Here is a 15878-nt window from a genome sequence, read left to right as displayed (position 1 = left end):
TATCAAATTTAACAAATTCACATTATTCTTGTTTTGATATTTGTAATTAATCAATGTATTTTGACCAGGATTTTATGAGATTTGAAACTGAACATTTTGAATATTCCTTGTAATTTGAATATTGCCAAGGGACAATTTCCATTCACTGGAATAGCTAAATAGGACTATGATTTTCAGAAAGGCTCGTCTCTGAGTGAATCTTGTACTGTATTGAGCTGAACTTTCAACATTCTGTGCGCTACAGTTGCCGAGATGTTGGACTGTAGGTACTTAGGTACTTGGTAAGGGTCAATAAAAAGAATCTAGGTTTAAGCACAGCAGCCATTGTGGGAGTGGGCCAGTGTTAGAGTGGGGAGTTCAGGCTTTGGCTCAGAGAAGCTTTGGTGAGGCAAGGGATCCGGGATCAGTCATGATGAAATGGCAGAGCAGACTTGATGGGCTGAATAGCCTAATTCTGCTCCAAAGTCTTATGGAGGCGAGGTGAAGGCTGCAGGTAGATTTCTTTCTTTCTTCACAGGTAGAACAGCGGAGATGCCGGGCAGAAGAGTGGAATGCTTCTCTTGCGGGATGTGGGAAGGCAGGGTTCCAGTACTCCTGACAACAAGTGAATGCATCTGCAGCTTCTTTCAGAGTACATCAAGGAATTGGATGCCAGATCATCTGGAAGGCTAAGGGCTGATTGACAGAATATACAGGGAGATAGTTACACCCAATGTACATGGCACAGGTAACTGTCGAGATGGGGAAAGGGGATAGGCAGCCAATGCAGAATGTTGTTGTTGTTGTTGTTGTTCGTCCTTCAGAGTCGAAGATGACCATGACTTCTGTCATGTGGAGGGTTTATGACAGTGGGTCCGGAGGTGACTGGTGAGGCCAATCCGGGCCCTGAAAGCTCGCCCACATGTGGGATACATGAGGGTAGGTGCTGTAGTGGAAGTGGAGGTAGCTTGAGCCTTGCGTGCGGCGCGTTTCCTCTGAGCCTCTGCGGTGCGTCTGATTTCTGCTGCATACGCTCCTTTAGTGGTCCTGCTCCACCAGGTTGGGCGGTCCAGAGCAAGCGATTCCCAGCTACTGGGATTGATGTTGAGATCTTAGAGGGACACTTTGAGGCAGTCTTTGAAACGCTTCTTCTGCCCTCCAACTGAGCGCTTGCCCTGGCTCAGCTCTCCAGACAGCAGCTGTTTTGGTAGTCAACTGTCAGACATCCTGACGACACGGCCAGCCCATCTGGCTTGGGCTTTCTGTAGGAGGGTGTAGACGCTGTGGGTGCTAGCCCGCTCCAGGACCTCCGTGTCTGGGACTTTGTCCTGCCATTGTACGTGGAGAAGTCTGCGGAGGCAGCTCAAGTGGAAGTGGTTGAGCTGTTTAACGTGTCTGCTGTAGACAGTCCAGGTCTCGCTGGCATAGAGGAGGGTGGTGAGAACCACTGCTCGGTAGACCTTCAGCTTGGTGGTAAGGCTGAGTCCTCTCCGCTCCCATACATTCTCACGGAGTCTCCCAAAGGTGGCACTGGCTGTGGCAATTCTGTTGCTGATCTCTGCATCTATGTTCACCGCTCGTGATAGAGTACTGCCCAGATAAGTAAAGCTGTCGACTGCCAGTAGCTTCTGCCCCTTTACTGTGATGTGTGGTTCCTGGTAGGGCTTCCTGGGTGCAGGCTGGTACATAACTTCAGTCTTTTTGGTGCTGATTGTAAGTCCAAAGTTGTCACAGGCTCGTGAGAAGCAGTCCATTTCTCGCTGCATCTTCTACACTGTGCTGGCGTTGAGGGCGCAATCATCAGCGAATAAGAGGTCCCTGACGACGGTCTCCTTTACCTTTGTAACTGCCTGTAGACGCCGGAGGTTGAATAGCCCACCGCCAGTCCTGTATCTGACGTGTATACCATCCTGACAATTGCGGAAGGCATCATTCAGCATAGCAGAGAAGACCATGCTAAAGAGTGTAGGGGCGAGAACACATCCTTGCTTCACACTGTTCATCACTTCTGACTCGTCACCATCATCCAAAACTTTCACCATCATGCCATCATGGAACTGCCGAACAATCGTGATGAACCTGCTAGGGCAGCCAAACTTCTCCATTATCTTCCATAAGCCATCTCTGCTGACCGTATCAAATGCCTTGGTCAGATCGACGAAGGTCATAAAGAGGTCGCTGTGCTGCTCTTGACATTTTTCCTGGAGTTGGCGTGCAGCAAATATCATGTCAACAGTTCCACGCTCTGCACGGAAGCCACGCTGGCTTTCTGGGAGGAGACCTTGCTCAAGGTGTTGGAGAAGGCGATTAAGCAGGACGCGAGCCAAGATCTTCCCAGCTATGGACAGGAGGGAGATGCCTCGGTGATTGTCACAAGACTGGCTGTTGCCTTTCCTCTTGTAGATGTGGACTATGCTGGCATCTTTCAACTGTTGTGGGACCTTTCCTTCGTTCCACATAGACTGGAAGAGCTCAGTCAGCTTCTGCATCATGAATGGGCCTCCTGGTTTGTAGACTTCAGCAAGGATTGCATCTGATCCTGGTGCTTTGCTACAAGAAAGTTGCCTGATGGCTTTTCTGACTCCTTCTTCTGTGGGGAGGTTGTCAAGGTCCAGGTTGATCTCCACCTGAGGTAGGCGAGCAACGGCCTCATCATTGATTTCAGCAGGGCGGTTGAGGACCTGGTTGAAGTGTTCAGCCCATCTCTCCAAAATCTGCTTTTTCTCTGTCAGCAGCCGAGTCCCATCTGCACTGAGGGGGAGGAGCTAGAGGACTGAGGTCCATACATAGCCTTCAAAGCGTCATAGAAATGCTTGGTGTCGTGACTGTCTGCGTAGCCCTGGATCTCATCGGCCTTATTGCTGAACCAGACATCCTGCATCTCACGGAGTTTCTTCTGCACTTTCCGTCTTGCACTGGCGAAGGCATCTATCTTTGCTTATGATGTGGGATCGTTCTGGTGCGCTCTGAACAGTTGGTGTTTCTCTGACAACAGTGCCTGTATCTCCTCGTCGTTCTCATCGAACCAGTCTTGATGTCTACGGATTGCTGGTCCGAGGTGTTCGAGAGTGGTAGAGTAGACTGCATCTCTGAAAGCCGTCCACTGCTCTTCAATACTGGTGTGGTCATCCTGGGGTGTGTCAAGCAGCCTGCTATCTAGGTCTTCACGAAATTCTTCTGCAACTACGCTGCTCTTCAGCTTGGAGACATTGAGCCTCTTTGCAGTCTTCTGACCTTGGGGTCTTCTCACAGGCAGGATGCGAAGTTTAAACTTGGACACTGAGTCGACGATCCGTCCTGCAGTCGGCACCACACATGGCCTTTGTCACTCTCACGTCTTGCCAGTCCCTCTTTCTGGTGATAACATAGTCAATCAGATGCCAGTGCCTAGAGTGTGGATGCATCCAAGATATCTTGTTACGGGTAGGGAGGCGGAATACGGTGTTGGTGATGACAAGGTCATGTGTAGTGCATGTCATGAGGAGCAGCAGGCTATTGCTGTTACACTTGCCAATACCATGTCTTCCAAGAATCCTTTCCCAGGTCTGGAAATCTGTCCCCACTCTGGCGTTAAAGTCCCCGAGGACAATAAGCTTCTCTGACTGTGGGACTGCTGCTATGAGAGCGTCAAGTTCTTCAGAGAACTTATCATTGATGTCATCTGGGTTGGTCATCGTTGGGGCATATGCACTGATCAGCGTTGCACTCCTCTCATTGCCAAGTGGGAGCCGAAGCATCATCAGGCGATCGTTGAAGCCCTCTGGAAGCTTGGCAATTTTACGAGCGAGGTGGGATCGGATGGCAAATCCAACGCCAGCCTCTCATCATTCAGTGCTGCTGTGACCACTCCAGAAGAAGGTATACCCACCACCACGTTCTGTAAGCTGACCCTTGTCTGCTAGGCGTGTTTCACTGAGTGCTGCATTGTCCATATTATAGCAGGCTAGTTCTTTGGCGACCAGTGCTGTTCTTCTTTCTGGTCTGACAGCCTTGGTGATGTCAAGCAGAGTTCACACGTTCCACGTGCCAAGGTTGAGCACCTTCACTTTTGTCTTCCTTGTAGTTCGACCGCTGAGTGGGATCCCCGCCAGCCGCAGTGTGCTGGCCAGGGTAAGATGAAGCAGTCTATGTTTGAGGCACCTTTTCTAGCCCCTTCCTCCATGGAGGTGAGCAGAGCAATTCCTAAAGAGGACTGCTCAGACACCCAGGGGACTGCCGAGCTCCACTGCTGCTTCATTCCAGCGGAGAATGACCCAATGCCCTGGGCCGCCTCTGTGCAGGTTTGTGACTACAGCTTCCAGTGTATCCACACCTGCTGCTTCGCCACTCGTCCGTCGCCACAGGACTTGAAGTTTTTTAGTGGAATGGGTCTGGAGTTGAGACTTGCACTTGACTTGGATTAAAGTGAGGGAGAGTTGTGCAAATCATCAGCCTCACTCTCTCGTCCCGACCTATCTGTATCCAGTTGCAAGATGGAGTCCAGATGGCTGGAGATAAGTGATGATGCAGTGGATGGCCAGCAGTGTCCTACGTGTTTCACTGTGCCCTGATTGCGCTCCACAACGCTTTGCTGGGTCCGCCTTTCTACTCGTTGGACCGCCAAGTGGTGGTCTCCTCCGCGTAGTCCGCCGAATTCAGACTTTGCATGCGTAGGTAGACGAGCCCTAACTCACCGAGGGTTTGAGGCCCATCGGCTACCCTCACCAGGTTTTGCCGGCCAGTCGAAGCCGTTGCCCGGGGTGTGGCTGCTGTTGCAAGCAAACAGCTACGAGGAACCACTGGTGAGAGCTGAGTGTCAGGTGAGGACCAATGCGGATGAACGACTCAGTAGAGTACGACGTGTTCCCCGTCAGAGGTACTACCTCTCCCTGACACCCCATACACCCAATGCAGAGTACTCCCATGGTCATTCCCCTCCACAACAGTTATATCACAATGGAATGCCTAGCAGTGGAAAGTCACAGCTGTCAGGTCTCTGGCACTGAATCTGGCTTTGTGGCTCAGAAGGGAAGGGGGAAGAAGAGGCAAGCTGTAGTAATAGAAAATGTATTGGTTAGGAGAGCATACAGGAGGTGCAGTGGAAAAAAACGAGATTCCGGGTGCTACATTGCCTCCCAAGTGCCAGGGTCAGGGACATCTCAGATCGAGCCTAAAACATTCCTAAGTGGGAGGGTGAGCAGCCAGAGTTCATGGTCCACACTGGTACCAATAATATGGGTAGGAAGGGCAACGAGGTCCTGCAAAGTGAATTCAGTGAGTTAGGTGCTGAGTCAAGAACAGGACCTCCAGGATTGCTAACTGCACCGAGTACTAGTGAAGCCAGAAGTAGATAGATCATACAGTTTAACACATAGAACGCTACAGCACAGTACAGGCCCTTCAGCCCTCCATGTTGTGCCGACCCATATAATCCTTAAAAAAGTACTAAACCCACACTACCACATAACCCTCCATTTTTCTTTCATCCATCTGCCTGTCCAAGAGGCTCTAATATTTTAGCTTCCACTACCATCCCTAGCAAGTCATTCCAGGCACCCACAACCCTCTGTGTATAAAACTTACCCCTTATGTCTCCCCTAAACTTCCCTCCCTTAATTTTGTACGTATGCCCTCTGGTGTTTGCTATTGGTGCTGTGGGAAACAGGTACTGACTATCCACCCTATCTATGCCTCTCATTATCTTGCAGACCTCTATCAAGTCCCCTCTCATTCTTCTACGCTCCAAAGAGAAAAGTCCCAGCTCTGCTGACCTTGCTTCATATGACTTGTTCTCCAAACCAGACAACATCCTGGTAAATCTCCTCTGCACCCTCTCCATAGCTTCCACATCCTTCCTATAATGAGGCGACCAGAATTGAACACAATACTCTAAGTGCGGTCTCACCAGAGATTTGTAGAGTTGCAACATGATCTCTCTACTCTTGAACTCAATCCCCCGTTAATGAAGCCTAGCATCCCATAGGTCTTCTTAACTACCCTATCAACCTGTGCTGCGACCTTGAGGGATGTATGGATTTGAACCCCAAGGTCCCTTTGTTCATCCACACTCTTAAGTAACTGACCATTAATCCTGTACTCAGTCTTCTGGTTTGTCCTTCCAAAATGTATCACCTCACACTTGTCTGGATTGAACTCCAAGCTAAGGCTAAGGAGATGGTGCAGGAGGAAGGGCTTCAGATTTTTGGGCTCTATTCCAGGGTAGGTGGGACCTGTACAGAAGGGATGGTTTGCGCCTGGACTGGAGAGGGACTAATATCTTGTTGGAAGGTTTGCTGGTGCTGTGGAGGGGGGAACATGAGCGCCAGAACAGGTAATACCATGATTGTTGAGAAAGCTGTTGTTAAGCCTACATACAAAGTCAGGAATCAAAAGGTTGAAAATGTGGAACTAATGTTCTGAGTTGTATATATTTCAATGCAAAGAGTATTGTAGAAAAAGAGGATGAGTTTACGGCATGGATCAGCATGTGGAATTATCACACTGTAGCCATTAGTAAGACTTGGTTGCAACAGGGGCAGGATTGGCAGCTTTCTGTTGCTTTAGGATTGACAGAGCGGGAGGGATTAAAGGGGCAGGGGTGGCATTACTGGTCAAGGAAAAATGCCACAGCAATGCTCAGGACAGACTGGAGAGCTTGTTTACTGAAGCTATGTGGGTGGAACTGAGGAATAAGAAAGGTACAGCCACATTAATGAGATTACATAATAGACCAGTTCATGGAATTTGAGTAAATTTTTAGAGTGATCACACACTGGTGCAAGAAATACAAGGCTATGATAATAGGTGGTTTTAACTGTTTACACATTGACTGGGACTTCCTTACTGTATAACTGCTGGATGGGATAGTGTTTGTTAAGTATCTTCAAGATAGTTTCCTTCATCAGTACATAGAGGCCCCAATTTGAGGCATTGATCGTGTGGATAGTCAGAGGCTTTTTCCCAGGGCTGAAATGACTGCCACAAGAGGACACAGGTTTAAGGTGCTGGGGAGTAGGTACAGAGGAGATGTCAGGGGTAAGCTTTTTACTCAGAGAGTGGTGAGTGCGTGGAATGGGCTGCTGGCAATGGTGGTGGAGGCAGATACGATAGGGTCTTCTAGGAACTTAGAAAAATAGAGGGCTATGAGTAACCCTAGTAATTTCTACGGTAGGGACATGTTCGGCACAACTTTGTGGGTCGAAGGGCCTGTATTGTTTTCTAACTAGAAAGAGTATGATACTAGATCTGGGGAATGCGACAGGGTGGGTGACAGTAGTTTGTGTAGGGGAACATTTCGCTTCTAGTGATCACAATGCCATTAGTTTCAAGATAATTATGGAGAAGGATAGGTCTGGTCCATGGATTGAGATTCTAAATTGGAGAAAGGCCAATTTTGAAGATATCAGAAAGGATCTGGCAAACATGTGTTGGGAAAGATCGTTTTCTGACTAAGGTGGACTTAGTAAGTGAAAATTTGAGAGAAGAGTTTGAATGTTCTTGTCAGAATAAAAGGCAAGGATAACAGGTTTAGGAAACCTTGTTTTTTGAGGGATACTGAGGTCCTGGTTAGGAAAAAGAAGGTACGTAGCAGGTATAGGCAGGAAGTAGCAAATCAGGTACTTGAGGAATATAAGAAATGCAAGAGAACACTTAAGGAAATCAGGAGGTCTAGAAGAAGGCATGAGGTTGCTCTTGCGGACAAGGTGAAACAGAATCCCAAGGGCTTCTACAGATATATTAAGAGTAATAAGATTGCAAGGGACAAAATTGGTGTCTGGAAGATCACAGTGGTCATCTATGCATGGAGTCGAAAGAAATGGGGGAGATCTTAAATGAATTTTTTTTGCACCTGTATTTACTTGGGAGATGACACAATGTCTACAGCAGGGAGACAAAGTAACATAGAGGTCATAGACCACATACAGATTACAGAGGAGAAGGTGCTTGCTGTTGAGACAAATTACAGTGACAAGGTGACCAGGGCCTGACGAGGTGTACTCTCAGACTCTGTGGAGGCAGAAATTGCAGGTTCCCTAGCAGAGATATTTAAAATGTCTTTAGCCACGGGTGAGGTGCCAGAGGACTGGAGAATAGCTGTTGTTGTTCCATTGTTTAAGAAAGGTTAAGGGTAAGACAGGATATTATAGGTCGGTGAGCCTGACATAAGTAATGGGCAGGTTATTAGAAGGTATTCTAAGGGATAGGATATATAAGTATTCGGATAAGACAGGAATGGAATAGACATGGCTTTGCGTACGGTAGATCGAATCTAACCAATCTTTAGAGTTTTTTGAGAAAGTTGGTAGGAAAGTCGATGAAAGAAAGGCAGAGGACGTTGTCCACATGGACTTTTCCACAAGCCTTGTCCACAAAGCTTTTGACAAGGTCCTGGATGGAAGGTTGGTTAAAAATGTTCTGTCGTTTGGCATTCAAGATGAAGTAGTAAAGTGCTTTGTGGGTGAAGCGGAGAGTGGTAGTAGATGGTTGCCTCACTGATTGGAAGCCTATGGCTAGTGGTGCATTGTAGGGATCAGTGCTGGATCTGTTGTTGTTTGTCATCTATATCAAGGATCAGCAAATTTGAGGATAACATTAAATTTGGAGGTGTAGTGGACAGTGAGCAAGACTATCAAAGTTTACAGTGAGATCTGGACCAGCTGTAAAAATGGGCTGAAAAATGCAGATGTAGTTTGATGCAAATATTAGGTGTTGCACTTTGGGAGGACAAACTGCGGTAGGCCATACCGGGTAAGTAGTAAGGCAGTTGAGGAGTGTGGTGGAACAGGTTCATAATTCATTGAAAATAAAGCAAGCTTTTGGCAAATTGGCCTCTATAAATCAAAATATTGTGTACAGGAGTTGGAACGTTATGTTGAAGTTGCATAAGACACTGGTGAGGCCTAATCTGGAGTATTCTGATCAGTTTTGGTCATCAGCCTATAGGACAAATGTCATAAGATTGAAACAGAGCAGAGAAATTTTACAGGGATATTTCCAGGGCTTGAGAGCTTCAGTTATAGGGAAAGGGTGAATTGCTTGGCACTTTATTACCTAGAGCAAAGAAGAAACACAGGGAGATTTGACAAAGGTATACAAAATTATGAAGGGTATAGACAGGGGAAATGTAAGCTGGGTTTTTTCACTGAACTTGGGTGGGACTGCAACTAGAGGTCATGGGTTAAGGGGGAAAGGGTGAAATGTTCAAGGGGAAAATAAGGGGCAACTTCTTCATTCAGAGGGTAATGAGAGTGTGGAACGAGCTGCCATTGGAAGAAGTTGATGTGGGTTCAATTTCATTATTTGAAAGAAATTTGGACTGGTGCATGGATGGTTATGAGTTGGGCATTGGTTGATGAGACTAGGCAGATTAATAGTTTGGCATGGTCTAGATGGGTCAAAGGGCCTGTTTCTCTGTTGTAGTGTTCTATGACTCTACGACTCTATGAAGGTGTTGTGGAGGATATAGTTAAGGCAACACAGCAGAGGTCAACCTTCTCCCTCAATAGCTGACAAAGAAAATAAAGGAACCACGACAAAGGACTAGGTTTAATTCTAATAGATGCTTTGAAGACACTACTTAAAAGTGTTAGTAATGCCCATTTGGAGATGAAGCTAAATGATACACAGTGATTGCTTTCCCCAAAGCCAACTGCAAATATTGCCTACTACTTTTACTTTGTTACTTGTTCTATACTCATTCCATTTTCCTCAAATATTGAGCTGCCAGAATATGGAGCATTTCTCCCAGCCATAACTTCTAAATCATAATGGAATCGTTTTTCAAATGATCACTGAAAGAGATCCAGTTGCTCATGTAATTGAGATGGTCTCCTGGGTGAAGGTGGCAGTGTGTTTAACAAGTCAGCTGACCAACCGGCATTTGTGGTCTGTTGACAGCAGTTTAGTCAGAGATGGCACTGAGGGAAAGATGAAAATCCACACATAAATTACATAAGAAATGCTCAACATTACTGAAGGGAATTTTTTTTTAAATGGGGAAAATCCAGGAAAAATAAGCAAAGAATTGAACTGGAAGCCCAAGCAGATAAGAGACTTCCTGGACTTGATTGCTGTGAAGCAGTTCGGGGAAGAACCCTCATGACTTCAACAAACATGCTGTTTCGCATTTCCACTCATTAGTTACACAGATATTGGAGATGAGGAGAAAAGGTTTTCCAGCCAGTTGAAAGTGGGAGATGATGAGGTGAATCCTCTTATTGTGAGCAACCAATCTTGGCAACCCCAGATAAGACTAACCTACGCAAACACTAAGGGTCCCCTATACTATGCATCAAAAAAGATAAATGTAATCAAATTTTGTTCCTGCTGTTGGGCAACATCTGGGTCAGAGGTATTTGCTAGAAATCCACTGTGTTTCAGGAAATTCCTCTCAGGCTTCAGTGCGTCATTTAACAAAAACAAATATTTGTAACTAGGATTATGGAATCATGCTAAATTAAACACCATCCTGTTAGATTAAAGTTCAACGCATTGGTAAAGTCCATTATCCACACTACCCTCCGTGTGCCACTGAGGTGATGGGTAACAGCAGGCATTCCTGTGTAAGTGCAAGTAAATCTATTAACAAACCATTGTATCTGGTCACAAACCATAACATAACATAGACTATAGACAAGAGAATCATTAATAAATGCCCTAGCTGAGCTCAGAACAAAGTGTGTGCTTTGGAGGGCCAGGGTTGGGCATGCACATTTCACAACCAAGCAGTATTGTGCAAATAGTGACTCTGACACTAACAATCCTTCAGTCCAATGTTTTAATTTGATTCAAAGCCTAAGTACCTGGTAAACAAAAACTTTTAGATGCTTGCTGCCACCACTATCTTACATGTGAGTGAGAGTGTGAGAGAGAGAGAGTGTGAGAGAGAGAGAGAGAGTGTGAGAGAGAGAGAGAGCGAGAGAGAGTGTGAGAGAGTGAGAGAGTGTGAGAGAGAGAGAACGAGAGAGAGAGAGAGAGAGAGAGAGAGAGAGTGAGAGAGTGTGTGTGAGAGAGAGTGAGAGAGTGTGTGAGAGAGAGAGCGAGAGTGTATGAAAGAGAGTGTGTGTGAGAGAGAGAGCGAGAGAGTGTGTGTGAGAGAGAGTGTGAGAGAGTGTGTGTGAGAGAGAGTGTGAGAGAGTGAGAGTGTGAGAGAGAGAGAGAGTGTGAGAGAGTGAGAGAGAGATTGAGAGAGAGTGTGTGAGAGAGAGAGAGAGAGCGAGAGAATGTGTGTGAGAGAGAGTGTGAGAGAGTGAGTGTGTGTGAGAGAGAGAGCGAGAGTGTATGAGAGTGTGTGAGAGAGAGAGCGAGTGTGTGTGAGAGAGAGTGTGAGAGAGAGTGTGAGAGAGTGTGTGTGAGAGAGAGAGTGTGAGAGAGTGAGAGAGAGATTGAGAGAGAGTGATAGAGTGTGTGTGAGAGAGAGTGTGAGAGAGAGAGTGTGAGAGAGAGAGAAAGAGAGAGTGAGAGAGAGTGTGTGTGAGAGAGAGAGTGTGAGAGAGTGAGAGAGAGATTGAGAGAGAGAGAGAGCGAGAGTGTGTGTGAGAGAGAGTGTGAGAGAGAGAAAGAGAGAGTGAGAGAGAGAGACAGAATGAATGAATGAAGATGGCAGAGCTTGTCATCAAAACTTTGGTTAACATCGATACCTGCACCCGGCTGGAAGCCCAATAAGAGTTTATTCTTCATAAACACTGGGAAAGCACTAGATCCTTTCTTATATTTATATACTTTGGTGTTTAGAAGAATAAGGAGTGTTATTGAAATATTTAAATCTTAAGGGGTTTCTACAGTGTAGATTTTGATGCTTCCGCCAGAGGAAGAGTCTCAAATGAAGGGACATACTGTAATTAAAAGATAAAATACTTTGTAATGGACGGTACCAAGCATAGCTGCGTAAGGGGGAGGGTTGAGTATTGGACTAGCAACCCCATCCCGTAAAAACCCAAAGCTACAGAAATGCCAACAGAAGCTCCAGAGACTTCATATCTGGGGCAGGAAGGAGACACTAAGAAGATGGGCTACACCTGGGAACAACCTATAGACTGGCCCATTACACAGGACTCTGGTGAGCTACTGTCAGGTGCCAATGCCCCAGTAGGGATGACAGGGGGTGTAATTATAAGATAAGTGGTCATTTTGAAGGGTGTGGCAGCTGAATCATTGGGGGATTTAAAATGAAAATAGGCAAATTTTTAATATTGGGGAACTAAATGTAGTGTGGAAAAGAGGGGTAAATTAGCCATGATTATGCTGAATAGTGAGGCAAACTCAAGGGGATGACTGGCCTTCACCTGCTATTTCTTTGTGTCCAGTTACATATCAATCTCCAGTAACCACCTCCTTAATGAAGCAGATACTATACATCAATCACATAACTCAGCAAGATCCGCAGTGCATTAACAAAAACCTTTTACTGCTAATACCAATGTATTCTCTTGGACCTAGGATACATTATAAAATAACCTCGCAGATGCTGAGAAAGTTGGACTGCGATTGTAACCAATCTGTACCTTGCTGGCAGTATAATCCAGTGTATCCCATGGGACATAGACAACGGTTTTTCTCACATGTCCCTCCGTTCATACATGGGTTCCCCTCTAGGCAGCTATCTTGAAAAATTTCACAGTGTACACCTACAAACAGAAGAGACAAAGTAATACTTCAGTTCACATATTAATGATTTAGATGAAGGGATTAAAAGTGACATTAGCAAATTTGCAGATGACACAAAGTTGGGTGGCAGTGTGAAATATGAGGAAGATGTTAGGAGAATGCAGGGTGACTTGGACAGGTTGGGTGAGTGGGCAGATGCAGTTTAATGTGCATAAATGTGAGCTTATCCACTTTGGTGGCAAGAACAGGAAGGTAGATTACTATCTGAATGGTGTCAAGTTGGGAAAAGGGGAAGTACAATGAGATCTAGGTGTCTTTGTTCATCGGTCACTGAAAGTAAGCATGCAGGTACAGCAGGCAGTGAAGAAAGCTAATGGCATGTTGGCCTTTATAACAAGAGGAGTTGAGTATAGGAGCAAAGAGGTCCTTCTGCAGTTGTACAGGGCCCTGGTGAGACCCCACCTGGAGTATTGTGTGCAGTTTTGGTCTCCAAATTTGAGGAAGGACATTCTTGCTATTGAGGGAGTGCAGCGTAGGTTCACAAAGTTAATTCCCAGGATGGCGGGACTGTCATATGTTGGAAGATTGGAGCGACTGGGCTTGTATACTCTGGAATTTAGAAGGATGAGAGGGGATCTGATTGAAACATATAAGATTATTAAGGGATTGGACACACTAGAGGCAGGAAACATGTTCCCGATGTAGGGGGAGTCCAAAACCAGAGGTCACAGTTTAAGAATAAGGGGTAGGCCATTTAGAACGGAGTTCTGGAAAAACTTTTTCACCCAGAGAGTTGTGGATCTATGGAATGCTCTTCCTCAGCCTCAGAAGGCGGTAGAGGCCAATTCTCTGGATGCTTTCAAGAAAGTGTTAGATAGAGCTCTTAAAGATAGCAGAGTCAAGGGATATGGGGAGAAGGCAGGAACAGGGTATTGATTGTGGATGATCAGCCATGATCACATAGAATGGCGGTGCTGGCTTGAAGGGTCGAATGGCCTACTCCTGCACCTATTGTCTATTAACCAGGGTTAAAGAAGTGCAGTTCTCCAACAGAAAGTGACTACTTTCTTCAAATTGAGAAGTAAAAATGGCAGACGCAACAGCAATTTCTTCACTCTGCTGGTGGATGCAGGGTAGGAAGAGAGTAGCAGATGTGTGCAGAGATCCCAGGAAGACTAAGCCTGCCAGCTCGATCCAAGTGTTCCAGGTCACAGTGGGATCTGCAGTTTGTCCAGTGTGATGAGAAGAGGGATGTATGTTCTGTGGGGAAGGAGGAAGGTCTAGTTGAGATGAATGGAGGAAAAGTAGGAGAATGGTGATGATGAGTGTGAACCTCACAGCTTGATTAGCCAATCAGAGACTGTGATGTGCAGGAAAGTGGAGAGCTCAGTCAATCTGAAGAAAATGGAGAAGTTGGAGTGACTACAAGCCATGGGTGTTGGCCAAATGCAGGCTGGAAATGTCGGGGGAGCCCCCTGGCAGTCATTTGGCCAGGGGACAGGTTTGGGCAGTAATTCTGCTCAATACAAGTGGTATTGAAAGGAACACATCTACAACCTCCTTTCCTTTGACGCCTCCTGTCCCCTGCCAGGTTTCTCATCCATTGGGGAAACCTGGTTTTGGCATTAACACTTAAACCTTCCCAGGAATTTGATGACTGCTGCTAGTTGTATCTGTATGACCGATATCATCTAGTGCCAGTGATTTTCAGACACTCCAGTCTTCATTTATAGATTTGTGAAGAGGTGTGCATATTATTATTCACCACCACTGTCCAAGTGAAGAGAAGTGTGAGCTTCCCGCCAACTCACCCTGATATTCACTTGTGCAGATGCACTGATACTCGTACTCTCCAGTCATCAGACACCTTCCACCGTTCTGGCAAGGCTCACGGTCACATGGTGAGTTGTCATAACACTGATCCACATTTCGGCTCTCAGTAAATGTGTAGGAGATGTCCACTTTCTTCCCATTGATCGACACCTGGTTAATAGCAGATAGGCTTTACACATTGTATGCAAGCACACAGTGACAACAGCCCGCATGCAACAATCCAGGTAGCAGCTGCTAGTTTATAACCATATAACAATTACAGCACGGAAACAGGCCATCTCGGCCCTTCTAGTCTGTGCCGAACTCTTACTCTCACTTACTCTTACTTAGTTCTAAGACTTAAACCAGAAACCGTGACAAAGTATTTTGCTTTCAGTTCAATCATAACTTTAATCACTTTATTTTTCAACAAATATGCAAGGAAAAATGCAGGAATAATGTTTGACCTGGAGTTGGAGGAACTTAGCGTCTGTAAAGGGAAATAGACAGTTGATGTTTCAGGGTGAGACTCTTTGCCTGGACTTTGAGACTTTGAAGATGAGTAACATTCTTGCCAAAGGGCCTGTATTGTGCTGTAGGTTTTCTATGTTTTTTACCTGGGAATGGGTCGAGGATAAATGCTCTACCAATGTGTTATTTACACTGTGGGAGAGGGGGAAGAGGAGGGCTTGATCGAAATAGGTGTCTCTCACTGATCTGCACACGATGTGTAGTGAGCTGAAAGTAACTTCTCTAATCTCTGGCCCATGGAGTGATGCTTCAGGCCAGGGGCAAAGGGAGAACATGTGTACAAGTAGGTTTTAACAAATGACATAGCAGATGTTGCCACGTTCTTAGAGACTCACCTTGGCAATACACCCATCAATTCCTTCTGTTACATTGATCGCTTTAGGAAGAATCTCTGACCTTGACACACCACCAAGATACATGGGGCTTCGAAGATTAAGGCCTTGGCTTTTTCCTGGAGAGACATTTCGGACCTCTTCTTCTTTGTCGACAGTCAATGAGCCATTCCTGTCATGCCGGTATGCTCTTAGCCGGTGCCATTTGTGGAGAGACACTGGGTTGATGCTCTTCAGAATAGCTAATCCTGTAAAAACCCAAACGGGCAGGATTTCAGTAAATGAACCCAAATTAAAGAGAGGAATCTGCCTGAGATTCATTACCAGAAACCATTTCCTAATTGGGACATTGGGGTGGGATGCACAAAGACTCTGCTATTCCTAAATATGGGAGCTCTCAACCTGTCACTGCCCCCTGTTCACAGCTAAGAGACTACAGCACGTAGAGGCCGAACACAAGGATGTCCACCTCTGGTGCTCTAAGGATACGTGACTTCCTTTCCCTTCCTGCTCTTTGAGGCAAGGGAGAGCGTGTTCTCCAATGGAACCCTCCTTGCACCAATTAACAGGTTTGTAGCATTAGCAATCAGACCCACCCTGGGCAGGCCAGCAGAGAGGGGCTATAGCACCACAACAGCA

General features: G+C 46.1%; 1 protein-coding gene across 6 annotated transcripts in view; it reads right to left on the bottom strand.

The window, feature by feature from the left end:
* hspg2 (heparan sulfate proteoglycan 2) overlaps positions 1–15878 on the bottom strand; it is a 528874-nt gene that overhangs the window by 23458 nt on the left and 489538 nt on the right. For all 6 annotated transcript variants that reach the window (XM_073031647.1, XM_073031648.1, XM_073031651.1 and 3 more), the window contains 3 exons: positions 15243–15487; positions 14376–14547; positions 12462–12584 (listed from right to left, as the gene is read on the bottom strand). In XM_073031647.1, the coding sequence (XP_072887748.1) occupies positions 12462–12584; positions 14376–14547; positions 15243–15487 (540 nt within the window). The remainder of the gene's footprint in view (positions 1–12461; positions 12585–14375; positions 14548–15242; positions 15488–15878) is intronic.

This window comes from Hemitrygon akajei, chromosome 29, assembly GCF_048418815.1.
Source record: "Hemitrygon akajei chromosome 29, sHemAka1.3, whole genome shotgun sequence".
Classification (NCBI taxonomy): Eukaryota; Metazoa; Chordata; class Chondrichthyes; order Myliobatiformes; family Dasyatidae; genus Hemitrygon; species Hemitrygon akajei.
Note: the sequence above shows the minus strand (reverse complement) of the source record. Positions and strands in the feature narration are given on the sequence as shown.